The 27,518-nt window shown below is 45.8% G+C and overlaps 2 protein-coding genes across 2 annotated transcripts in view; one reads left to right on the top strand and one right to left on the bottom strand.

The window, feature by feature from the left end:
* LOC140119845 (uncharacterized) overlaps positions 1-27,518 on the top strand; it is a 403,197-nt gene that overhangs the window by 323,934 nt on the left and 51,745 nt on the right. The window lies entirely within an intron of this gene.
* LOC140116888 (uncharacterized) overlaps positions 1-27,518 on the bottom strand; it is an 80,784-nt gene that overhangs the window by 22,886 nt on the left and 30,380 nt on the right. Inside the window, 4 exon segments of the mRNA XM_072133321.1 lie at positions 11,244-12,518; positions 16,871-16,952; positions 22,783-23,219; positions 23,333-23,456. Of these exon segments, the coding sequence (XP_071989422.1) occupies positions 11,244-12,518; positions 16,871-16,952; positions 22,783-23,219; positions 23,333-23,456 (1,918 nt within the window).

Below are 27,518 nucleotides of genomic sequence, written 5' to 3'. Positions count from 1 at the left end.
GTTAGTGTACCGAATTTCTCCCTTGGTACAGAATGCCCTGAGGATAGAGTCCCTGTCCCTAGAGTGCAGAAGCCGGGCCAGGAAGGGTCTTGGATTGCCCCCAGGGGGGCCAGGTCGGAATGGCACTCTATGGGCCCTTTCCACTGTGAAGAACGAGAAGGTATCTGCAGGTAGCATATTTTTGATACAATTTTAAAAAAAGGATACAGGGTCTGACCCCTCCACTTTTTCGGGAAGGCCAACCACTCAGACGTTGTTCCGTCGCAGACGGTTTTCGAGGTCATCAGCTCTGTCAATGGATGCAGACATCTGGCGCTGAAGCTCTCTGATCTGTGTCGGCATAGTCCTCTGGACATCCTCCACCTCAGTTATTCTGCGTTCAGTTTCGGTGGTTCGCTCTTTGGCTTTATGGACATCATGCCGTATTAAAACAAAGTCCTGTCGCAGCTCATCCACCTTGGTGACAAGTTTGGTCTGGCACCCGTTTATGGCCGGGTCAGGCGGGTCGGCGCCCTCCTCATAGCTCACAAGCTGTGGCGGGCTCTGGGAGCCTTCAAAGAGGGAGGGAAGAGGAGTTTGGAGACCCCCGAGGAGAACAGGGCTGTGTGCGGGAGAATTTACCCAACTTTTTGGCAGCGTTCTGTGCAAGAACGGCTTGGGATGTGGAGCATTCCTGCGCATCCATGGGTTCAAGGGAGTGAAATGGAGGATCTTCATTGACGGATTCGTCATCCGATGGAGGCGCAGATGCCCCGGACGCTGCTTTGAGCAATTTAGCCGTCTTCCTCCGGTTACCCATGGCGTCTGGGCAGAGAGGGCAAGTGATAAACAATCGAGGAGCCTAGCGTCCAATAATTAGCAGAGATAAAGTCCGAGCCCACGTGAAGAGATGCAGCGGCACTGCAAGCGTTAATATAAAACAGAACCCAGGAACAGGGGATCACTGGCAGTATGGAGGGCTCTGTGACTACTGGGCTGCACAGCTTGGGGTCCCCAGGGAAGAGGTGGGCAGCAGCAGGGGAATTACTTCCCTACCTTACTCCTGGCTGCAGTCCGGCAAGGAAGTGGTTAACTCTGCGCGCCTAGGCCTCAGGCAGCGCAGGGGAGTCTGGCAAGATGGCGCCTCCGGCAGGGTGCAGGGCCAGCTGCAGCACTGCCGCGTTCCGACCAGCAGCTCCGTTCGCAGTGTGGGGTCCGGTGATAGTAGCTGCAGGGCCGGGCGTCTATGATCCGGCTGCCACGTTGCCGGCTTCCGTGCATGAAGTGCGGGGGAGCGGCGCGGAGCCGGTGACCGCCGCAAGATCCCCACTGCTGGATGAAGGCAGGCACCTGGAGCACCAGTGAGCAGGCTGGCGGGGGAACAGGTGTAGGATGGCTGCCTACGGAGGGAGATAGGGTTCCGGGAGCTCTGCGGCGCACGTCCTCCTGGCTCGGCATCAGGCCACGCCCCCCAGGACTTCATTGTTGAGCTAAATCGGGCACACCATGCACTCCAAGCCCCCCAGCAGAAGATGATCACCCTAGAGACGTATTATGCCGGGTACACAGATTTCAATTGAAGAACAATATCATGAACAAAGCCCGTTTAATCGACCGGATAGAATTTATCTGTCCAGATTGACATTGCTCAAAAGAAAGGCTCTGAAACCATTACTGAACTCCCTAAGCCAAAAAGAAATAGTTTATTTATGGGGATTCCCCTTCCGCCTCCAGATCCGCCATCGGGGCAAAGTACATGTCGTACGTCATCCAACTGAGGTCCCTCAAGTAGCCGCAGACCTCAATATTGCTATTCCTGACATAGAGACATGGCCAGCTCTTCCGGGTCCTCCAGGTCTTGTGGCACCACTTCAGCGACCCCCTAGATGGCGACCGAGGTGGGAACAGGAGAGGAGAGGACATCGAGGAAGACCAGAGGGCCCACCTGACTGACTCCACTTTGGTCCTCAGGGGTGATATAAATGACATGTTACTTTCATAAATATCTTACTACATATGTTTGATATAGGATAACCATATGTTAGTTACTTCATCTCACTGAATTGCACTTATTATTTTCTTAATCTTTAGCCGAAATCTTCATACATATTCTGTATTTAGCCTTCTTTTGTCAAAAGGCGGCCTATGGGTTGGGCCTCCTCCGCAGTTAGTTTTACCTCCTAACCGGGGACTTGCACTCAGCTGGTCTGGTATTTTCTTACTTCCCCACACGTGTGACTAGACCAGACGCTCTTGTCGTCTAGGTCTTCTCATACTCTCTCTCCACATACTTTCCCTTAGTGTGCGTCTCAGTTTCCCTCTCCTTGGGATTTCTTCCTTTCCCCTTCTTCATTATACGTTGTTCGTAACATGTTGTTTCTTTCTACCCTCCCCCTCTTCAGTTTCACTAAACCCTCCCCAACACGAGCAGCGTAAATCTGTCCTTCTGCACATTCAATGAGAGGAGGCCGAGCAAACAAGGTCAAATATTGTACCGTATGCACAAGAAGCGGGTGATGATTGCCATGTTCCAAGAGAGGCACCTTGTGGAAGGAGCCATACCCAAATGTTCCTGCAGTTTCTACCCTACTTGGTGCCACAGCCCCCACCCCGAGCGTAAAGTGAGTAGAGTCTCTATAGCATTCCACAAAACAATCCAATATTCACTCATAGACGCCAAAAGGGACCGGGTAGATACCTGTCTCCTAAGATATCTGTACGTAGACAAGTCTTCTCTATAGCCTCTGTTTATTTTCCCAACCAGGATCAGATCGCCTTTCGAGTAAAAATGCTTCGTGCAGTAGCAGATTTTGCCGACGGCTCCGACGTCATCGTGATTTTAACCTATTATGGACCCGACACAAGACTCGTCCACGGGTAAGGCTCCCATCTCTTCTACCAAAAGACGGAGACTCAAAAACAAGCTGAGAACATTACACCCGGTAGACTTGTGGCCTACTCTACACCCGACAGTTAAGGAATCTAGTTATCATCCATTACCACATAACTCATATCACAGACTGGACATATTTTTCCTACTCCTTTATATGCTACCTAGATGCTCTATTGACTTGTTCCTCTGGACTGACCGTGCCCCCATTTATGGCTCCCTTGCGGGCACCAACCCTCATACGCAGAGGCCAATGGAGACCAAATGACCACCTACCAGATGACCTACTATGTAAACAGGAAGTGACATCAGCACTTCAATCGTCTTGACATCCCCAACGGCCAAATGGGAATCCACCAGAGAAAAGATAAGGTGGATATTTATGTCACATGGTCTCATAAAAGAAAAGGGGATAAATCTTTAAACACTCTTAGATACTCTAGAAAATAGAGAATGTAGCAATCGGTCCACACCTACTGACACTGAAAGCCGAGAGATCTTCACTGAGACCGGAGATCCTATCCATACTAGGTGTGCCCGGGAGAGATTCCAGAAGGCCATACATCCACGGATGTCCACAACGCACGTCATTTCCATCAACTCCACCACAAAGGGAGTTATTCACAAAGAGTACGAAATTCTAGACGAGTTCTCTGGACAATACTCTAACCTATACAACATCCTCAATACAGAACAATAGCAGCCAACTGCCCCAGGGGTGACACCGGAGAGTTATCTTAGGCCGTATCCATTACGAGATTCACCATGTGTCCTGCATGTGTCGCTTCCCCGCTCAGGTCCACAGGAGTTCCCCTTCTTCCTCCCGATTCATGTAAGTGCATTGTCTTGCGACACAATTTAAATGTTAAATCCCGCAATCAGTCCGAATAAGTAGGATTCCGATGGCCACGCCCCCCGATTTGTGTCGCGTGAAAGCCGGCGCTGATGCGCCAAAATCCGATCGCTTGTGACACAATCCCCTTTTAAATGCGGTGCAAAATGGTATTTGTCGGGATATATCTGACGTTTGTGCGGTCCGCGGGCCCTTAGTAAATGAGCCCCATCATGCCAAGAGAAAACATTCCCAAAATCACCTGGATATGATAAAGTGTCCGGAGTTATAACCGATTATCGTGACACAGGGCAGATTGTAACAATCGAGTCTTGGCATTCACATTCAGATTCATTAATCCGCCATATATAAACATTTCTTCAATTAGATGTTATTAAAAAAAAATGTTCCTGTGTGCAGATAATTTCCCATAAATGAAGTCATATGGTCCCTTAGAAACAAGACTGTGTCCTTGGATACGACCACCACTGCTGGAGACATTGCACAAAGAAATAAACAGTTTCTGAATATTAAATGTCCGAGGAGTTATTGCATGAATCCAGGAGGTCAGGCAGGGCTCAATAGCGCATGTCTGGCCACCGCTGCCAGAATGTGAGGTGGTCGTATCCAAGGAAGCTGATCTCGTTTCTAAGGGACAACATGACGACATTTATTCGAAATTATCTTCCCACAGGAACATTTTTTTTAATAACATCCAATAGAAGAAATGTTTACAGATGGAAAATGAATTAAATTAAATGTAAATGGCCTGATGGGAAATCCCCTTTAAGCTGAAAACTAGTGTCGGTGATAAGGGGTTAATAAAGTGATAGAATATAACGAGAAGTATAACGAGCCTCCTACACAGGGAGGAGCCGCTTCTATATGTAGATGAGACGGGAAGGAACATGTACATCTGTGTACATAAGTCCTGCACATCCTGGATGATGGGGGTGATTGTACATTCCATGTTACAGGTGACTCCTTCATACATAGGGATAGAACAGGTGATGGATATTATATGGTATAAATGTGGAATAGTGGAGCTCCTGGAGCATGCTGGGAGTTGTAGTCACTCCATACAGTGTGTGCGCTCCTGGAGCATGCTGGGAGTTGTAGTCACTCCATACAGTGTGTGTGCTCCTGGAGCATGCTGGGAGTTGTAGTCACTCCATACAGTGTGTGCGCTCCTAGAGCATGCTGGGAGTTGTGTTCACTCCATATAGTGTGTATGCTCCTAGAGCATGCTGGGAGTTGTAGTCCCTCCATATAGTGCGCATGCTCCTAGAGCATGCTGGGAGTTGTAGTCCCTCCATATAGTGCGCATGCTCCTAGAGCATGCTGGGAGTTGTAGTCCCTCCATATAGTGTGTGAGCTACTGGAGCATGCTGGGAGTTGTAGTCTCTCCATATAGTGTGTGTGCTCCTGGAGCATGCTGGGAGTTGTAGTCCCTCCATATAGTGTGTGTGCTCCTGGAGCATGCTGGGAGTTGTAGTCCCTCCATATAGTGCGCATGCTCCTAGAGCATTCTGGGAGTTGTAGTCCCTCCATATAGTGTATGTGCTCCTGGAGCATGCTGGGAGTTGTAGTCCCTCCATATAGTGTCTGCGCTCCTGGAGCATGCTGGGAGTTGTAGTCCCTCCATATAGTGTGTGCGCTCCTGGAGCATGCTGGGAGTTGTAGTCCCTCCATATAGTGTCTGCGCTCCTGGAGCATGCTGGGAGTTGTAGTGCCTCCATATAGTGTGTGAGCTCCTGGAGCATGCTGGGAGTTGTAGTCCCTCCATATAGTGTGTTTGCTCCTGGAGCATGCTGGGAGTTGTAGTCCCTCCATATAGTGTGAGTGCTTTTGGAGCATGCTGGGAGTTGTAGTCCCTACATATAGTGTGAGTGCTTTTGGAGCATGCTGGGAGTTGTAGTCCCTCCTCTGGTCACTTACCTCTTCTCTCCTCAGTGCAGGACACTCTTCCTCACACACGTCTCCTGTTCAATATCCACTAGTCATATGACCCGGGAGTGTGATGTCACTGAGGGGCGGGGTGTGTGTACATGTATAGAGGAGAGGTGGCGAATGGAGGACCTGTGATGATGTAATATATCATGTGATCAGTGTGGGCGGGGCGTTGGACGGTATGTGACGCGCTGTCACTGTGGCTATAAGAGTAATGGAGCAGGCGGCCGCACGTGACCGTTCTTCCTCATATGTCTCTGTGGAGCTGATGGAAATTGCTGAGCGCCGCTCTCTGTCAGCTCCATAGAGATGTATGAGAAGAACGGCCATGTCTGTCCGCCTGCTCCATTACTCTTATGGAGCGATGAGGGGTCAGACACGGGTACATGGAACCCCTCATTTTGGTGATCTGTGGGGGGTTTCATTCATTTGATGTTTTTGTCAATCCCCCCACCCCACTGGTACTGACTAATACAATGTGGGGAGCCCGGAGAATAAGGAGGGTTCCTCATGGGATTAGGGGCATGTAGACGGTGAAGTGTTTGAGGTAATTTGGCGGGAAGAATTTTCCCGCTCTTTTTTGTTGTTGTCACCTGGGCTGAAGTCTGCCTGGCAACAAGTACTTGATTTGTTGGTGTCAAGGGCCAATGGGTGTCTGTCACTGGGGGATCTTTTCTTCTGTCCCTTGGTGACAGGGATTCATTGGCTGTTAGCAGGTCACATGTCCAGGGTTTTCTTTATATACTGTCAATCTAGAGCTTAGGCTCACTTTTCAGTATTGAACCCCGGACGTCCGACATATGATATATATTGTAATATTTCTTGTCACGGCCTTTGTTTTACATACCGGGGGAAATTCCCTGTTTAGTTGAATTCAGTTTGGCTTATGGCAAATCTGATGTTTGTAAATAAAGTTTTGATTTAAAGTTATGGTGAATAAAGTTTTATCGAAGTTGGTTTTGTAAGTTAATGTGGCCGTGGCCAAAATATTTTCCACTCAGCAAGTGTCATGGTCGTGTATTGTAACTGGGTTGCTGTCTTAATCTCTTTGCCCTTTATAAATCCCATTTCAGGTCCCTCTCTATACGAGCACCCGGCTGCCAGGCACCCGCTCTGGGATGGCCGGATGCGGCGGCTCACAGTTATCATCGATGAATGAAAAGCATGGTCCAGGCCTCAGAACCCCAGGTGGTGCCTCACCCTCCGATTCTAACGTGAAGTCTATATCAATTTCTATTGAGTCATGTGACCTCCACCTATGGGCTATATCCAAGAGTGAAGCCCGGATGGTGTAGGTGTCCCGCTATTGACCTACCCTACTCCATAGTAACACCCAAACACATTTCAATTGTCCCTCCAAACTACACCTGTCACGTATGGTAATCGTTAATTTCACCACCCAAATTAGTTACCGTATATAACTGTGTATAAGCCGAAATTTTTCAGCAGAAAAAATGAAACCTCGGCTTATACACAAGTCAATAAAAAAACATAAACTTAATACTCACCCTCCGGCGCCTGAATCCTCAGCGCGGCTCTTAATCCTCGGCGTGGCTCCCAGCGGCTCCTCTTCTCCCTTTCTTCTCTAGTTGGCGCACTCTATGACATCAGCAGCAGCGACATTGCCGCATCATAGTGTGCGCCTGGCGGCAGAGCGCATAGACATGACTCCTCCGGCTATTACAGCAAAGAGAAGAAAGTAGAGGAGCCGCGCCGAGGATCAGAGGTGAGTGAGTATCGCCGGAGGGTGAGTATTAAAGGGAACCTACCACCCCAAATCTACCTATAAAGGTAGATCGGGTGGTAGGTGGATCAATGGGACGTGAAGATAGCCCTTTTAAGGGCTAATCCTCACGTCCCCGCACTTCTTTAGTAACTTTTATTTTACTTTTATGGTAATTTTATTATGCGGCTACTGGGGCGTGGAGTAGCCGCATCTGAGATTACACAAGGCGGCTACTCCACACCCCGGTAGCCACTTTACCCCTCCTACTCCCCATCTTCGGCGTGCAGCTGCTCGTAGCTGCGCGCCCTCGTCCGACGATCCTGCCGTCTGCGCATGCGCAGAACAGCAGGCCCGCGCCTGTGCAGCCCCGGCTTCGGAGCAGTGACCGCTCATGTAGCCGCCGAAGATGGTGAGTAGGAGGGGTAAAGTGGCTACTGGGGCGTGGAGTAGCCGCGCCATGTAACCTCAGATGCGGCTACTCCACGCCCCAGTAACCGCATAATAAAATTACCATAAAAGTTACTAAAGAAGTGCGGGGACGTGAGGATTAGCCCTTAAAAGGGCTATCCTCACGTCCCATTGATCCACCTACCACCGGATCTACCTTTATAGGTAGATTTGTGGTGGTAGGTGCCCTTTAAGTTTATATTTTTTTATGTGCTTGGCATACAAGGGGCTGGCTGTATACTACACCCTCGGCTTATACTCAAGTCAGTAGGTTTTCCCAGTTTTGGGTGGTAATATTAGGGGTCTCAGCTTATACTCGAGTTTATACGGTACATGCTTTTTGCCTAAAAAAGAGAACATAAAACATTAAAAAAAAAACCATAAACCAAAGTTTACCACAACATGTCACCAACAAACAATCTCACAATCACTTTACCAAAGTAACACTTTGAGCCTTAAAGGGATCTTCTCATCTGGGTGATTAACAATTAGTTAAATTCACCTGCTATATACATACATTTCTTCAACTGGATGGTTTTGTTTTTTTTTAATTTACCTGTGTGAAGAAAATTTTCCATAAATGTAGCCATATTGTCCCTCAGGAAGATTGTTGTCCTTGGATACGACCACTGCTGCTGGAGTGAATGCACAAAGAAACATATTACTGCAAGTTACTGCCGATCCCACGACCGCCCTGCCACAATAAATGCTGGATCCAGGGGAGCGGGCAGGTCTCGATAGCGCATGTACGGCCTCCGCTGCCAGGGTGTCTAAGGGACAACATGGCGACATGTATGGGAAATTACCTTCACATGGGTAAGTTTAAAAAAAACAAAAACATCCAGTTTGAAATGTACATATATCACAGATTAGTTAAATGCCCAAATAGGAACACACTTAGGATACAAAATGGCGGTGCCCTTAAAGGGTAGGCGCTGTCTGCTCCATTAATCTTGGGCAGCGACGATACACCAGACAGAGGTACCGGAGACCGCTTGGGACCCCTCTTGATCTTTGGGGTTCTCATCACTGAGACCCCACACAGATTATCCACATGATAGGCCCTTATTTGCTGGAGCCTAACTTGTGTGGTGGGAAAGCTCCTGTAAGGGGTTAGATCTCCAGATGCAGCTTCTCCCCATCGGTCTCCCGTTAGTGAGGGTGGATGTGACTGGACACGCCTGTGGTAGTTTGGGGCTGGAGTCTCGCTACTCACCAGCCCAGAAACCAGCTTTCTGGGTTGAGCTTTAATGCCAGACCTGAATTTCTAGTCGAATTTCAGGTTTGTGGACCTGGAGCAGCAAAGTTTGGCACCAACTCAAACACAGCAGTTCTGATCCACTTGACCATACACTACAGATTCTTCATGACAACCAAAATGCAGGGCTGAAGGGAGAGGAGCAGCAGGCAGAAAGGAGAGGAGCAGCAGGCAGAAAGGAGAAGGGTCAGCAGGCAGAAAGGAGAGGAGCGTCAGCAGGCAGAAAGGAGAAGAGGGTCAGCAGGCAGAAAGGAGAAGAGGGTCAGCAGGCAGAAAGGAGAGGAGCGTTAGCAGGCAGAAAGGAGAAGAGGGTCAGCAGGCAGAAAGGAGAAGAGGGTCAGCAGGCAGAAAGGAGAAGAGGGTCAGCAGGCAGAAAGGAGAAGAGGGTCAGCAGGCAGAAAGGAGAAGAGGGTCAGCAGGCAGAAAGGAGAAGAGGGTCAGCAGGCAGAAAGGAGAAGAGGGTCAGCAGGCAGAAAGGAGAAGAGGGTCAGCAGGCAGAAAGGAGAAGAGGGTCAGCAGGCAGAAAGGAGAAGAGGGTCAGCAGGCAGAAAGGAGAAGAGGGTCAGCAGGCAGAAAGGAGAAGAGGGTCAGCAGGCAGAAAGGAGAGGAGCAGCAGGCAGAAAGGAGAGGGTCGGCATGCAGAAAGGAGAGGAGCAGGCAGAAAGGAGAGGATCAGCAGGCAGAAAGGAGAGGATCAGCAGGCAGAAAGCAGAGGATCAGCAGGCAGAAAGGAGAGGATCAGCAGGCAGAAAGGAGAGGATCAGCAGGCAGAAAGGAGAGGATCAGCAGGCAGAAAGGAGAGGATCAGGCAGAAAGGAGTGGGTTTAGCAGGCAGAAAGGAGCGGGTCAGCAGGCAGAAAGGAGCGGGTCAGCAGGCAGAAAGGAGCGGGTCAGCAGGCAGAAAGGAGCGGATCAGCAGGCAGAAAGGAGCGGATCAGCAGGCAGAAAGGAGAGGAGCAGCAGGCAGAAAGGAGAGGAGCAGCAAGCAGAAAGGAGAGGAGCAGGCAGAAAGGAGCGGGTTTAGCAGGCAGAAAGGAGAAGAGGGTCAGCAGGCAGAAAGGAGAAGAGGGTCAGCAGGCAGAAAGGAGAAGAGGGTCAGCAAAGTTTGGCACCAACTCAAACACAGCAGTTCTGATCCACTTGACCATACACTACAGATTCTTCATGACAACCAAAATGCAGGGCTGAAGGGAGAGGAGCAGCAGGCAGAAAGGAGAGGATCAGCAGGCAGAAAGGAGAGGATCAGCAGGCAGAAAGGAGAGGAGCAGCAGGCAGAAAGGAAAGGAGCAGGCAGAAAGGAGCGGGTTTAGCAGGCAGAAAGGAGCGGATCAGCAGGCAGAAAGGAGAGGAGCAGCAGGCGGAAAGGAGAGGACAGGCAGGGAAATGGCAATATGGTTATGAATTTATTTTGGAAATATGTATAAAAAAAAAAAAAACTCAAACTTTACAATTATAGTTAAAATATCGTTAAATCACCAGGACACAGGAGGAGGACTTGCTGACAATGACCGGAGATGTGTAACACGTAAAAGACACTCAAGAAACCAATTTTGCGCTACATACAGACTGAGCCATTTATATGGAAACACCGAAATTTGGGGACAGTTGGTGATATGAACTTCATGTTTGTGGCACATTAGTATATGGGAGGGGGAAAATTTTCATGATGGGTGTTGACCATGGAGGCCATTTTGAAGTCAGCCATTTTGGATACAACTTTATTTTTTCCAAAGGGAAGAGGGTCATGTACCACATCAAATTTATTAGGAATTTCACAAGAAAAATAATGGTGTGCTTAATTTTAACGCAACTTTATTCTTTCATGAGTTATGTACAAGTTTAGGACCAGCTATAAAATGTGTTGTAGATGTTGCCCATTGCGTTGGATTGTCAATAAAACCCTGTGCTAGCATTTCTGCTGCCCAGGCAACAGATACTGATAGATTGTAAGCTCAGTACATTCTCGTAAGATAAGAAAAAACGCAAGTACAAAAGACAAAACACTACAGTGGTCTCAAAAAGTGGAAGGAAGACCCTGCCCCTAAAGGGCTCACAATATATATAAGAGGAAAGATGAGACACGAGGTGAGGAGCAGAGCAGGTATTGTGTGTTGTAGGTCATCCTAAACCGATGGGTTTTCAAGTTGCAATAAATGTTAACATGGCTTCTCGACTGTGTGAGTTCTCTGATGCACAACAAGATGTGATTTCTGATTAAAACATTTCCCACATTCAGTACATGAAAATGGCTTCTCCCCTGTGTGAATTCTCTTGTGTTGAACAAGATGTGAGCTACGGAGAAAACATTTTCCACATTCAGTACATGAAAATGGCTTCTCCCCTGTGTGAGTTCTTTGATGTTTTAGTAATTCTGATTTTGAGGTAAAACATTTCTCACATTCAGGGCATGAAAATGGCTTCTCCCCTTTGTGAGTTCTTTGATGAATAACAAGACCTACTTTCTGACTATAACATTTTCCACATTCTAGACATGAGAATGGCTTCTCCCCTGTGTGAGTTCTCTGATGGTGAACAAGTAGTGATTTCCGGGCAAAACATTTTCCACATTCAGTACATGAAAACGGCTTCACTCCTGTGTGACTTCTTTGATGTTTCAGTAATTCTGATTTTGAGATTAAACACTTTTCACATTCAGGGCATGGAAATGGCTTCTCCCCTTTGTGAGTTCTTAGATGAAGTACAAGATTTGCTTTTCGAGAAAAACATTTTCTACATTCTGAACAGGAGAATGGCTTCACCCCCGTGTGAGTTCTTTGATGAACAACAAGATTTGATTTCACAGTAAAACATTTTCCACATTCTAAACATGAGAATGGCTTCTCACCTGTGTGAGTTCTTCCATGTGTTCGTAAACCTAATTTTGTCATAAAACATTTTCCACATTCAGGGCATGAAAATGGCTTCTTCCCTTTGTGCCTCCTTTCATGATTAACAAGATATGATTTCTGAGCAAACCATTTTCCACATTCTAAACATGAAAATGGCTTTTCTCCTGTGTGAATTCTTTCATGAATAACAAGATGTGATTTCTTAGTAAAACATTTTCCACATTCTAAACATGAAAGTGTTTTCTTCCCTTCGTGAGTTCTTTGATGGAAAACAAGATTTGGTTTCTGAGTAAAACTTTTTCCACATTCTAAACATGAAAATGGCTTCTCCCCTGTGTGAGTTCTATGATGGATAGCAAGTCTTGACTTCTGGGTAAAACATTTCCCACATTCAGTACATAAATATGGCTCCTTCCCTGCATGAGTTTTCACATGTTGATCAAGACTTGATTTTTTGGTATAATTTTTCTCACATTTTGGACATGAAAACTGCCCCTTATCTCCATGATTTCCCTCCTGATTATCTTCTACTTCACCACAAGGAGATGAGGGGGGATGTCCATGGGAACCTCTTGTACTTTCATCTCCTGAAAAACATAACCAAGAAATCCATATTGGAGGTTTCCTTTTCCCCCAGTTACGAGCAGAAGTAAAGTGACGAGTCAGATACAATCATCTATGTATTTTAATTACAAATATAAACCAGTGACACTCTATATACTTGAGTATAAGCCGACCTGAATATAAGCCGAGGCTCCTATATTTACGACAAAAAAACGGGGAAAACCTATTGACTCGATTATAAGCTTAGGGTGGAACACACATTGGTCAAAGCCTCCCCCAATTATATAGCTCTTCAGGCCCTTACCCCAATATATAGCTATCCAGCCCTTTGCCCCCCAGTATATAGCTATTCAGCCTCTGCTCCAGTAGCTAGCCCTTAGTATATAGCAAACCCTCAATATGTAGTCGGCCAGCCTGCCTCCAGTATATAGCCAACCCTCTGCCCCCAGTATAGAACAGTATAAAGCTGAGTGTATGTGTGTGGGTCCACTAAAGCAATCTGAACTGTCGCATTTAGAAATACCAGATTTTGCACAGCGCTCTAAGCGACCCAGACTAGATTACATGTCAAAATTTTCACCCTGCATTTTCCAATATACACGCATTAACCACCATATACAGGAGCCAATGTCTGCTACCTGCTGTGTCAGTTAGAAGCGGAGCCGTGATTGGTTGCTATTTTGCCACAGGTCATTAATATGAGCTTTGAATTTTGATTGATTACTATAGGCAATGAGTATAGTAAAGTAAAGTTTTATGTGTGGGGTAATATGAATAGAGACAAACAAAGAGAGACAGTCAGGGTCAGAGACAGAGATATAGATAGAAAATATTTTTTGTTAACAAAAAATGTGCTGAAAAACCCCACCTCGGCTTATACACGCGTCTATAAACAAAATAAACTTCCACACTTACCTTCCGGGGCTCCCGATGCTCCGTGCGGCTCCTCTTCTTTCTTCTCTCTTTTGTATTAGCTGAAAGAGGTACGCCAATGAGATCTGCTGGCAAAGCTCCTGGACGAGCCTCTGCCAGCTGCTGCAAAGAGAAGAAAGGAGCCGCGCTGAGCATCGGGATCGCTGGAAGGGGAGTATGGAAGTTTATTTTTTAATGTGGTGGGCAAACCGGGGGCTGTCTGGATATATACTACAGGTGGCTGGCAAGCTATATGCTGCAGGGCTGGATATATACTACAGGGGGCTTGCAAGCTAAATGCTGCAGGGCTGGATATATACTACAGGGGGCTGGCAAGCTATATGCTGCAGGGCTGGATATATACTACAGGGGGCTGGCAAGCTATATGCTGCAGGGCTGGATATATACTACAGGGGGCTGGCAAGCTATATGCTGCAGGGCTGGATATATACTACAGGGGCTGGCAAGCTATATGCTGCAGGGCTGGATATATACTACAGGGAGCTGGCAAGCTATATGCTGCAGGGCTGGATATATACTACAGGGGCTGGCAAGCTATATGCTGCAGGGCTGGATATATACTACTGGGAGCTGGCAAGCTATATGCTGCAGGGCTGGATATATACTACAGGGGACTGGCAAGCTATATGCTGCAGGGCTGGATATATACTACAGGGGCTGGCAAGCTATATGCTGCAGGGCTGGATATATACTACAGGGGCTGGCAAGCTATATGCTGCAGGGCTGGATATATACTGCAGGGGGCTTGCAAGCTATATGCTGCAGGGCTGGATATATACTACAGGGGGCTGGCTGGTTATATACAAGGGAGACTGTAACCAATGCATTTCCTACCCTCTGCTTATACTCAAGTCAATAGGTTTTCCCAGTTTTTGGTGGTAAAATTAGGTACTTCAGCTTATACTCCGGTCGGCTTATATTCGAGTATATACGGTAACTAATTTGGGTGGTGAAACTAACATTTCCCATACGTTTGCTTTATGTTTTCATCATATTTAAAATGTTGTGATATTTTATTACAACTTTATGCGGTTTATAAATCGATTTTCCGTATTTTCAAGTAGGTTTCAGTTTTGATTTTTTTGGGGGGGATAATTTTTGTTTTTAATGAACTTTGGAATATATAATATTAGAAACCCCCTATGAATCACTCTATTTTCAAATCTGCACCCCTCAAACTACTAGAAACAGCTTTTTGGAAGATTTTTAACCCTTTGAGGTCTTCATAGTAATTGAAACTTAAAAATCTTGAAATTTGTGATACAATTTCTCCCAAGTACAGAGACCCCCCACATGTGGACATTACTTGTTACATGGGTGCACAGCGAGATGCAGAAGGAAAGGAGCGCCCTGCCCAACAGCATTAAGTAGTTTTTAGTTTTAACTGGTTCATCGGCGCACTTTTGTGAGCTATAAAATATTTCTTTTCTCGTTAACGTTTCCATGTGAGGGCTTATGTTTTGCGTGATGAAATAGATTTTTCCTTGATTCTATTTTGGGGTGGTTATGCCTTATTGATGAAAATATATTAACTTTTATTGTGGCAGGGTTGTAGAAAAAACATTAATTCTGTAATCGATTTTTGAGTGTTTTTTGGTGCTAACTGTATATTTATATTTATATTTATCTTAATTCTACGCGTCAGTATGTTATAGTGATACCAAATTTCTATATTTTTTCTTAAAATTTATTCTATAAAGTTAGTAAAACTTAATGTGGGGAAAAAAAGAATCATCTTTGTATCACCATTTTTCAATTGGCATTAGTCTTATTTTTTGGTCTATAGAACTGGTTGAGAGCTTGTTTTTTGTGGGACATGCTGTAGCTTACAATGATTTTGGTATAGTGATGTAGGGTTTGTATGGTAATTTGCACTTTTTAAATCTTATTTGTCACACTTATATATAAAGGGGCTTTTGGGGAATTCTTAGTTATTTATTGTTTAAAAACATTTTTTTTTACCAGCATGTAAAACGTTGCAAACTCCGATCACTATTATTGCAGTGTACACTCATAGACGATGGGAGAAGCACCTATCTCCGCGGCTTCCGGATTGTGTTTCTATGCACATTGGGGAACATTTACTAAGAACACTGCAAACTTTCCATGTTAAATCTGGTGCACGGTCCGACTGAGCACCGAAACACCCCTACCCCGGGGTGTTCTACTCTCTACATCTTCTAGAGCCCCTCCCCCACACTCACACCCACCATGAGAACCAGCGAGAAGATGAAAGGACAGGATGACGCTGCTGAGGGGTTTGTAGGGAGGAGCTTTTAATCGCTTTCAACTTCCAGTAGAGGATTAGATGCAGCCTCCAGGAGGAACAAGATGGAAATACAGGATTTTGGCTCTTTCATTGTTGTCTGCATGTTTGGGGCTGTACATGTTTGCCGACTCCGTTGAACACTTTATCCTGCATTCTGTGTAGCAGGGCTGTGGAGTTGGTAACAGGAACTTCTGACTTCCAACTCAATATCCCTAGGTGAACATTAATTTTTTTTTTGCTTTGACTACCTATCTCCCGGGAGGCATGTGCCGTGGGTACCTATCTCCCGGGAGGCACGTGCCGTGGCTACCTATCTCCCGGGGGGCACGTGCCGGGGCTACCTATCTACTGGGAGGCACGTGCGTTGGCTACCTATCTACTGGGAGGCACGTGCGTTGGCTACCTATCTACTGGGAGGCATGTGCTGGGGCTAGCTATCTACTGGGAGGCATGTGCCGTGGCTACCTATCTACTGGGAGGCACGTGCCGTGGCTACCTATCTACTGGGAGACATGTGCTGTGGCTACCTATCTACTGGGGGCCATTTGCTGGGGCTAGCTATCTACTGGGGGGCATGTGCCGGGGCTACCTATCTACTGGGAGGCACGTGCATATTGTAGGGCTCTTCTGAAATAACATTTAAAAAAATATGTGGCGTTCATGGCTCTCTCTGCCAAAAAGGTTCCTCACCCCTGATCTAGGGTGTTGGTTACTAGTGTGAGTCCCTTAAAGTTGGGCAGTATAATATTGTACTTAAATCGATAAAAGGTAGTTTATTCCTGGCCTAAATCCTCACACAGACATTTGACATTATAATTTTACCAAATTTCTATGAAAATAATATTCATCCCATACTGAATTTATTAACTCGTACCAAATTATCATCATATATTTGTGGAGTCGGCGTCGGTCCATTTTGTCAGGACTCCACAGCCCCGCTGTTTAGAATAACCTTTTGAGCAGACCAATCATTTACATAACTATTTTTCTGAATACATTTGGGAGGTCTTCAACATGTGGACAACATGTGGATATAGACTCATGTGACTGGAGGAGGAGACCAGAGACAGATGAGCCGGTGTCTATGTCATCTCCATCTCCTCCCCTGGATGTGACCTCTCCCTGCAATGTATAAGGGAAGAATAACCCACAAGATACATGAAAGGCTCTTACCCTCCTCTGTCACTGATGAGGGGATTTCCTCTCCGCTCCTCCTTCCACCACAACTTTCCTGGAAAGATCCAACATGAAGGACCTGAGAAAACAAGGAAATGTCTCCAGAGATTCTCTTATATCCAAGTGATGGACAGAAACCTCTAGAACCAGGAACTAAGGGGAATAATCTCCTGCAGGAGGAGACGGGATCAAGAATTAAAAAAATAAAATAAGAGTTGTAACCTACCGCAACGACTAAAAACATTTCATAGACACATAGACATTTCCCTGTACTTGAGGGGCAATGATGATGTTCACATCAGATCTGTTGGCTGCCTGTTCAGGCTGGGCTATATATATATCACAGGCAGCTTCTAATGTATGTAAAACCAGATATTTTGGCCACTGTAGAAGTCACTGGAAGTAATGGGTGAAGTCATGGGCAGATTAACCCATTTATCACCAAGGTCGTCACAGTGTGGTGCCTCAGTAGCCAAGGACATATTTAATACATCCTGGCTTACAGCTTTGGATTTGTAGCACTGAGAATCTTCTCTTTCATATAATAACAGGATTGTGTTTCTAGGTGCCAGGGAACCAGAGATATTCATTATTAAAGTGAATTTGGGTTTCGATCTTCATATATAGATTCCACTCCCGGCGATCACTTTGCTCTGTTTACAAACTAGCATTTTTTCACTTTTCTTGTCCGTAGAAGGATCCGCACCTCATCAGTTTTTGAGGTTCTATAAAAACAAGAGGCTGGCTTGAATTATACCATTGGCTTCTTGCCTCTATTTCAACTTGGCCATGTGATGATTTTTTGAACATGTGTGTTGTATCTAATCAACGGAATCAAAAAAATTTCCACAAAAACATTTAGGCCTGAAAACAATCTACAATAAAGTGAGAACTTCAATGGAAAGACACAACACAAACACATCTAAAGAAAGGACAGGTCAAAGATTGCAGCCATTCAAACAAAGCACTAAGAGTCCATTACACAAAATAGAGACCAAAGTTACCTGCAAATACAGGTGTGAGAAAACGGACCACAAAGATGTTTGTGTGAAGGGGCCTAATACATATTAGCTTTTGTGTGATTCTAGGTGCCACAAATCCAAAGTTATAGCCCATGAAGCGTGACCCCCCCCCAGCCTCTTAGCCGGCAGGTAACAGGAGGAGGAGCTCATAGATAATAAAAATACTATGTGTATCTGCAGCTAAACCTGGGAGAGGGGTAACATGAACTTATATTCATATTATTAACCCTCTCCTACCTTGAGTACTACTTTTTTCAGTAATGGAGAAAGAGCATGAACATTTGATCTTCTGCTCCTAATCGATTACATATTAATACCGCCACCAAGTTCGGCAAAAAGTTGCAGGTAACATGTCAAACACAAACATTCCTGAATAAATTTCACTCCGTCCCACCATTATTTATAACCATGTTATGGAGATGGCGCACACATTATTATAACAAGATTTCCCCTTCCAGGAGGGAGGGGGAAAGAGGATTTTTGGTGGACCCCGTTAGTGTGTATTCCGATGATGGCTGGGTATTTAAATTACTTGATTCAAACTCCAAAAAGTTGCACGGCCAGCGACCACTATTACCCTTTAGCCACCGAGATGGATGATAAAACTCAACTTTTATTAGATAATAAATTAAGACTTTATAGATAACGGAAACTCATTTAAAATTTTTTCAAACAGACGGTAGAGGGAAAGGTCAATGGGGTGGAATACTGCTAGGGCGCTTCATTAGAATGTGATGCAAAGTATGTCAATTTCCTAGAGGGAGATTGATCAGTTCTCACTCAAGGGTGTTGTATATCGCTGTTAGATATTCATAGAAGCCACCTTTTCGATTCCTATATAGTCGATTGCCCCATTTCAGGCATCTCAATTCTTCTAGTTAGCCCTCACTAGACTGTGTACCTATAGGTTGACCTATCCTAAGTACTGACTGTTGCTGAATTAAAACTTATACGTGCCGCTCAACCAAGCCCACCCGACATGTTTCGCCAAACTGGCGTCATCAGGGGTTTGGGGCTGACTGCTACGCGATCGGCGTGCAGTACGGGCTTTTATAAACTATCTATTACTGACTCATCAAGTCGCGCCACTTGTCCGAAGTGGCGCAGTCCTATAGGTGTGATTGTTAGGGAGAGTGCAGTATGTGACTTCATTAGGGGCTTAGAGATAGGCTAATAAGCCCCAGTGTTTCGTACCTCAAACCGGATGTTGATAGAGGATTTATCCAATCCGTAGTTACGGAGCTAATCGCTCCCATTCCTCGTCACTCTACGTCATCCTCTTCATCTGCGAATCGTCGCCTGCCAGTGGAGCCTGCGCAATAAAGGCTCGCGCGGGGTACGAGCGACGGAGATTTGGCGCATGCGCGCCACAATGCGGTGCGCGCAGGCGCACCGCCGGTAAGTGTCTAATCCGTGTAAGAAGGAGAAGGCGCAGGCGCGGTAGTACTTCTTCGGTACAGGACATCTCCAAAGGTCAAAAGTATTTCTCATATTTGAGGTATATGGCCGGAGGTCCTTAAAAAGGTAAGTATATATTTTTTCTTATTTCCAGTGGGATAAGGGAGGTAGGATGGAAAGAGGAGGGGAGGGATGCGGTCTATTGAGGCAAGAAACCCGTTGATAGATTATGATTTAATAATGTCAATCCGCAGTAGCGCAGTTCACGGCGAATTAATTATATGCGTAGGGAGCTCAAAATACATACATAGGGATGAGTCAGTAAGACGATAGAAAACATATATACATATAAAAATGTGTCACAGTTCTCGTTATTCTTCGTTCTCAATATTCTTCATTCTCAATATTAGTCACGTATTGTTGTAGGTATTATCCTTGCATGTACAATGTTTATTAGGTCACCTAGCGTGTGGTTGGTGTCCAGGTATTGCATAGCTTTTATACATATATATTAGCATTACAGTTCTTCCTTACTTTTTATAAATATATGTGTATGTATGTACATACACATATATTGGCATTACAGTTCTTCCTCACTAAGCTATCATCTGATCATGCTTTTGTTGATAGTGAAGGGTTTTATAAGAACGGTGAGAAGGAGAATCCTTCATTGAGTCCTCCTGGGTTTAGACTCTCGAGTCTATATATCCATTTGGCCTCTTCTTTCAGCAACTTTTTGTCTTTGGGCCCACGCAAAGGCAACTTGGACAAAAAGTTGCTGAAAGAAGAGGCCAAATGGATATATAGACTCGAGAGTCTAAACCCAGGAGCGTAGCAGTCAGCCCCAAACCCCTGATGACGCCAGTTTGGCGAAACATGTCGGGTGGGCTTGGTTGAGCGGCACGTATAAGTTTTAATTCAGCAACAGTCAGTACTTAGGATAGGTCAACCTATAGGTACACAGTCTAGTGAGGGCTAACTAGAAGAATTGAGATGCCTGAAATGGGGCAATCGACTATATAGGAATCGAAAAGGTGGCTTCTATGAATATCTAACAGCGATATACAACACCCTTGAGTGAGAACTGATCAATCTCCCTCTAGGAAATTGACATACTTTGCATCACATTCTAATGAAGCGCCCTAGCAGTATTCCACCCCATTGACCTTTCCCTCTACCGTCTGTTTGAAAATTTTTTAAATGAGTTTCCGTTATCTATAAAGTCTTAATTTATTATCTAATAAAAGTTGAGTTTTATCATCCATCTCGGTGGCTAAAGGGTAATAGTGGTCGCTGGCCGTGCAACTTTTTGGAGTTTGGCGCACACATTACACCCATTTAAATGTGACTTTGGTTATCTCATCAGTTTGGTTTTGGGATATACTTTTTTCCTTGGGTCACAGTTGTATAAGGGAGTGAAAATAATATATCTGTGTGATCCTCTAAGCAACTTTGTGTAAAAACAGTTTGGCACACCCAACGGGTTTAACAATCCCTTTGCTGCGTATACTGGTGAATATAAACATGACCTCCTCATATCTTATCATTTATTTTAAAAAAAAGTTAATTTTCTTTTTATACACATTCTGAATTTGTGAATATTTTAGTTATTTTTGCATTTTATAATACTTTGTTTCAAAGTTGCATGATGGTGGTTCTGAGTATCAATTATAACGTTATAGGTTTATACATGGGTCACCTGGCCACTAGAACAGGGTTTTACACAATTACCAAAGTATCAACATAAAACCTTTAATTTGCAAAGAATGTGATGATAATAATTAGAGAACAGCAGTGACTGGAGCATAGAGAAAGCTGAGGACGGACTGGACACACCTTAAGAAAGTGGTCCGGGCTAGTACAATAGAGACAGAGATTCCCTTGCCTTCGTCCGGAAGTTCTTGAGTAGACAGACAAACTCTATCCACACAGAACACAGCTGAGGGGGTCTATAGACAGGAGCCAGGTGGGGCAGACATCGGATCCTGATTTGCACTTGTTCGAGACGCTGCTCCTCAGAATGCTCAGAGAGCCGGATGTCAATACAGGTGGCCAGAGAGATGAGACCACTCATAGAAGACGGCAGGTCTCGTGGTTCCTCAAAGACAGACCGGAATTCAGTGAAGAATGTGGTCATATAAGCTGTGACTGGGTCTTTTCTGTCACAGAGGGGAGTAGACCATAGTCCTTCCTGGAAAGGAGGCTTATGATGAAAGCCACTTTAGACCATTCTGTGACAAACTGCGTAGGCATACGTTCAATGTGCAAGGAGCACTGGGAGATAAAGCCCCTGCACAACTTGAGGTCCTCATCATACTAAGAAGGCATGAAGAGTCTCAGCCTAGGTTCTGCAGAAGGTAGAGAGCCTGGAGTAGCCGGAGGGTCCGCAGCAACTTGATGCTGCTGAGTAGACAATAACTGCTGCAACATGGCGGTGACATGTCGAGTTGCTGACCTTGCATGGCAATCTGCTGGGACCACTTGGCCACAATGGTGGTAAGATTCGCTAAATCAGGTCCCTTGGCATGATCCATGACTGGATTTTACTGTCAGGATCAGGGGTAGTGGACCCACTGTACCAACGTGGACGTTAGCCGACACCTGGGAGTGCAGTCTAAGTGGTTCCTGGTTGCACCAGAGCCCGCAGCAAGGCAGGTTGGACTTGCTGCGGCGCGGTACCACCAAGTCACTCCACAGGCGCAACTTTGTCTGCGGTGGCGGCAAAGGTACAGAGTCGTAGAGGAGAATCCTAGTCAGGGAGAGGCAGGAGGTCAGGACAGGCAGCATGGGATCATAGTCAGTAGCAGAGCCAAAGGTCAGGGCTGGCAGCAGAGGAGCGTAGTCAGGAACAGAATCGGGCTCACAACGGGAATACAGCAGACAGTCACAAGGCATAGGGATAAAGCCTTCTCTCAGGCACGTAGCACAAAGATCCAGCGGGGCATAAGGGAAGATGCCGGTTATTTATCAAGTACTAGGTGGCCTGCACCAATTAGCGGTGCACTGGTCCTTTAAATCTCCGAGAGCTGGCGTGCGCACCCCAGGAGGCTGGGAAATGCGGCCGCACTGCCGGAGGCACAGCAGGAGCATGGATAGGTAAGACAGCTTGGGGGGAAACTGGGGACCGGAGAGGGGCATGGTGCACCTGCAACCTGGGACATAGGAGCACCTGTGCAACTCTCCACTGGTGATTCATATTTTAGATGCTTTGGACTCTTTGTATTCAATTTAGCCGAGTCTCACACACTACAAATATACAGAAACCCTCGTCATGCAAGCCAAGTCTAGTTTTCTATGGTGAAGATTTTAAAGGGTGAGGATAGATACTACAACTTTATACTCTTACATACTCTTCCTCCACTAATAATACTCCACAGAAATACTAAGAGGATTATGTATTCTTTGCACATTAATGTGCCCTAGACCCTCCACACCACTGCTGCTGGAGAAGGTTAGTAGAGGATTAACAGGAACCTCAGCTCCATCTACCTGATGATCCAGTGGGACATTCTCCTCCGGCTCCTCTTTAATATCTCGGGAATCTCCAGGACTGGGACATCTCTCTGGTTCCTCTTTGATATCTCGGGAATCTTCAGGACTGGGACATCTCTCTGGTTCCTCTTTGATATCTCGGGAATCTTCAGGACTGGGACATCTCTCTGGTTCCTCTTTGATATCTCGGGAATCTTCAGGACTGGGACATCTCTCTGGTTCCTCTTTGATATCTCGGGAATCTCCAGGACTGGGACATCTCTCTGGTTCCTCTTTGATATCTCGGGAATCTCCAGGACTGGGACATCTCTCTGGTTCCTCTTTGATATCTCGGGAATCTCCAGGACTGGGACATCTCTCTGGTTCCTGTGTAATATCCCGGGAATCTCCAGGACTGGGACATCTCTCTGGTGGATTTCTCTGACTGGATCCATCTATAGGAAATATACACAGTGACCGATACATTGTCTATATGTGATGATGAGATGATGGAGGAGGTGACCTCACACCTGCTCTGTCCTCTATAATCAGGAAGGTCTCCTCTTACCTGGTGATGTGAGGGGCTGGTGGTCCTCCATCATGATGTCCTTGTACTGGTCCTTGTGTCCTTCTATATACTCCCACTCCTCCATGGAGAAATAGACAGTGACGTCCTGACACCTTATAGGAACCTGACACCCACAATGACACAGTCATCACCCAGACCCCTCCCTTGTGTTATTGTACAATGTCCCAGCATTCCCGGCAGCACTCACCTCTCCGCTCAGCAGCTCAGTGATCCTGGAGGTAAGTTCTAGGATCTTCTGCTCATGTATCAGTGAATGAGGTGGAGGCTCGGTGATGGGGCTCTGGGTCCATCCTCCTGACACACGGGGGGTCACACACTCACCAGACGACTTCTTCACTACTGTGTAATCCTGTGTATGGGGAGACACTGATCACTACATAGATCCTAAGAATCCTTCACCTCTCCAGTCATTTCCCGCTGTTATTCCTAGAGATAAGAGCCGTGTCCTGGGAGACTCTCACCTCTCCGGTTATCAAGGAGATCATCTCCAGGGTGAGCTCCAGGATCCTGGCCGCCATCTGCTCTCTGTCCTTCTCCCGGATCCCTGGTGGATCATTGATGGAAAGGATCATCTTTAGGAGAAACCTCTGGGAGTCCTGTATCTATAGAACCTGAGGAAACATGAGAAGAACTTAGAGCAAACTCTAGGTACTATCAAAAAAGTCCAAACAGTTCAGCTCACCTCCGACCAAGTTTACCCCCAGCGCTCGGACAAGAAAGCCCCATGGATTCCGGGCACGACTGCAATCAGTGAAGGAATTCGATCAGGAGAATATCGTCAAAAAAACTTCTTACTTTATTCAATTCCAAATAAAAGCATATTGTCCTGGCATTATAGTGTCCATAGGTACAAATAACATGGCATCACAGGTAACATCAACCTACATGTTTCGCTTACAAAAGCTTAACATCTCCCTGGTGGATTTCTCTGAAGTGTTTTGATGCGGCAGATACGGTGTACTGGTTAGATTAGTATTTCTAATAAAGAAAGATGTTCCCTGTTGAGTGTCTTACGAGAATTTATTGTGCACCCTACACATTCTTTATGGCATGTAGTGCAAATAATAAAATAGATATATCTCACTCCATTTTAAAGGCACATTTTTTGAATTTTTATCTTGCTTTAAAATTGGCAAAACCCACTGATAATTTTTTTGACACGATGGAATTGATTACTGTACGTTGGGACAAGAGAGATGGGTTTATTGTTATTATTGCTGTTTGCCGCAGTGTTTCTGTCCTAATGTTTGTCTTACAGTTTCTCCCTCCTAATTCTAGCAATCTTATTTTTAGCTGAAGACAAAACTTTTTGTTTATATTCGCTTTTTCCAAACCTATTCTCCCAGTTCACAAGCTGGCTATTGAACGCTGAAGCAGTAGAGCTGTTCCTACATAGACGGACCAATACTCCAAATGGAATATTGGGGCACATTTACTTAACCGTCCGTGGAGATCCCCGAAACTGCATTGTCTGGCCAGAATGCACATCTGCCGCGATTCATGAAGATCGTGCACCCGATATTGTGCACGTGTCGCTTCACCTTCTTCTTCATGTTGCATGCCGGCATTTCTGTTGCATGAAAGCTGGCGCTGCTGTGCCAAAAATCCGATCCCGTGCGACACAATCCTCTTCTAAATTGCTGTCCCAGCGGCGCAAATCCCGAAAATGTCCAAAATCTGACGAAAGTGCGATCCAAGGACTCTTAGTAAATAAGCCCCATTATCTACCACATGTAGAATTAGAATAAATTCTTTCAACTCCAATGAATATGTAGTAAATTCTTCTTCTGATATATTAAAGCCTGAGCATGTGGAATTGAAGAATACAAAGCCACCACGTCACAAGACGTCCAGTTATAAGAATCGTTCCATTGTATTTGTTCCACTACCTGCAAAAGGTGTTTGGGTGTAATCATTGTAAGGGGATACAAATAAAGGTCCAGCCAGTCTCCTAGTCGCTCCCCAAGGCTGCCTATCCCTGTGACAATAGGTTGACAGGGAAGGGGAAACACCCCCTTGTGCACCTTGGGGAGAGAATGGAAGTCTGGCATAATGGGATACTTACCCATCACAAAGCAATGGAGCCCAGCTGGAACTAGACCTCATCTGCCCCATGTTACGTTACCTCTAATGGGTCCTGACTAACGTACAACCTCCGGACCTCGACCACTCTCTGTTCTCCCTGTACTTTTTCTTTGCATGGGCAAACTGATGACTAAGAACACCCTGCTCTGGATGAGGGGCCCTGTGACTCCACTATTCCATAATCCTGCCTTCCCTCCTGGCGTGGATAGACAGAGGTTTCTCTGTTGGGAGGCTTCTTCCGACATCCACCTAGGCCAGATTGTTGATGGCAAATCCATTCCCATGGTGGAGTCCTCGAAGGCCTCCCATCCTGATATCCCAATGTCTTGGCTGGAGTACAGACAACTGACATCCTATGTAACAGTGGACCCAGACCACACTGCATTCGGGTCGTCCCCAACAGCTCTGGAGGCCTTGTTTAGACTGCCCTCCTCACCGGCCCATGCCCTCTCCACCATATATGGCTTGTTGCTAGAGGATGCCACCCCAGGTAGGCATGGGAGCAGAGCTAGTGTAGCGCTCAGGAAAAGAACTATAAAATATTGTCTAGGTGGTATAGATGTCGCTCTCAGCTTCACAAAATGTTCCCCGAAGTTTCAGACTTCAAGTTGGTGCTGTGGTTCCTGAAGTGGGTACTCTACTCCATATTTTCAGCTCTTCAACCCTTTTGGAACAGGGTCTTTGACACCTACCACCAGGGTCCCTCCATCTCCCCACACAGCTCTTTTGTCGATCATACTTGGTACAATCTCTTCTATTAAGAAAGGCCTCCTTCGTCACTTTTTGACTGCAGCTCATATGGTAATCCCAAGACATTGGAAGAGTCCACAACCTTCCACGATAGTAGATTGGATTCAGGAACTTGGGTTTATCCGTAGAATGGAGGAGTTAGTAGCCAATGATTCTGCAGATCCGGGTAAGATGAACACTGTGTGGGCCCCATGGGACATATATCTAAGCTCTCAGGAATTCCAAGATCTGCTCCTGTGATAGATAGTGTTCTTCTAGTTCTCCAGAACATAGTCTTATGTGTTCCCCATCGCACTCATGTGTCCCATAACCTCCCCCCCCCCCCTTTTTACTCATGATTTTCTTCTCGTTATGTTTATTTCTTTGTTAATTGTTCATACAATCCAACAGTTACCCTGATTGGGATGGCATCTTGGGGTTTCTCAACTTATGCATTACGCTGTGATTCTTCTCCCAAATTTCCCATGAACATATGATCTATGATGTTCCTGATCCTGCGTGATCAGCCTTGTGCGGCCATCACCTACTTATACTGCCCCCAATAAATGGTGATTATACAATGGAGCCCCCTTCTCACCACCAAACCAGTATCATCACTGAGATCATGTAAACATTGTTTCTCCAAATGCAATAATATATTGTGTATGGTACCAGATCCCGAAATGTATCCATGTAATCACTTCTAGACATAAGGGGAGACCTTTATTAGGAATGGAATGAGAGCGATGGAAATCTTTCCTATATGAAGCAATTGTGTCCATGACATGTGTGATGTGACAGATGGGGATTCTCCAGACACTGGAGGGGAGGTCACTGGACTGAGGGAGGAGTGATGGCGCTGGACTGTGCCGCTCCTCACTAATAACACATACTGGACCCCACATGGAGGGACCTGGAGCATACTGGGAGTTGTAGTCCCTCCATATAGTGTGTGTACTCCTGGAGCATGCTGGGAGTTGTAGTCCCTCCATAGTGTGTGCTCCTGCAGCATGCTGGGAGTTGTAGTCCCTCTATATAGTGTGTGTGCTCCTGGAACATGCTGGGAGTTGTAGTCCCTCCATATAGTGTGTGTGCTCCTGGAGCATGCTGGGAGTTGTAGTCCCTCCATATAGTGTGTGTGCTCCTGGAGCATGCTGGGAGTTGTAGTCCCTCCATATAGTGTGTGTGTCATACCTCCCAACATTTGTGAAAACGAAAGAGGGACAAAATGGCGGCACGCGTAGCCACACCCCCAATCACTCCCTGGCCACGCCCCAAATTTTAGCCATATTAAAATAATAAAAATCATCTCAATAAAAAAAAAAAAAAAAACTCACTGGAATTTGAACCC

This window comes from Engystomops pustulosus, chromosome 2 (assembly GCF_040894005.1).
Source record: "Engystomops pustulosus chromosome 2, aEngPut4.maternal, whole genome shotgun sequence".
Lineage (NCBI taxonomy): Eukaryota > Metazoa > Chordata > Amphibia > Anura > Leptodactylidae > Engystomops > Engystomops pustulosus.
Note: the sequence above shows the minus strand (reverse complement) of the source record. Positions and strands in the feature narration are given on the sequence as shown.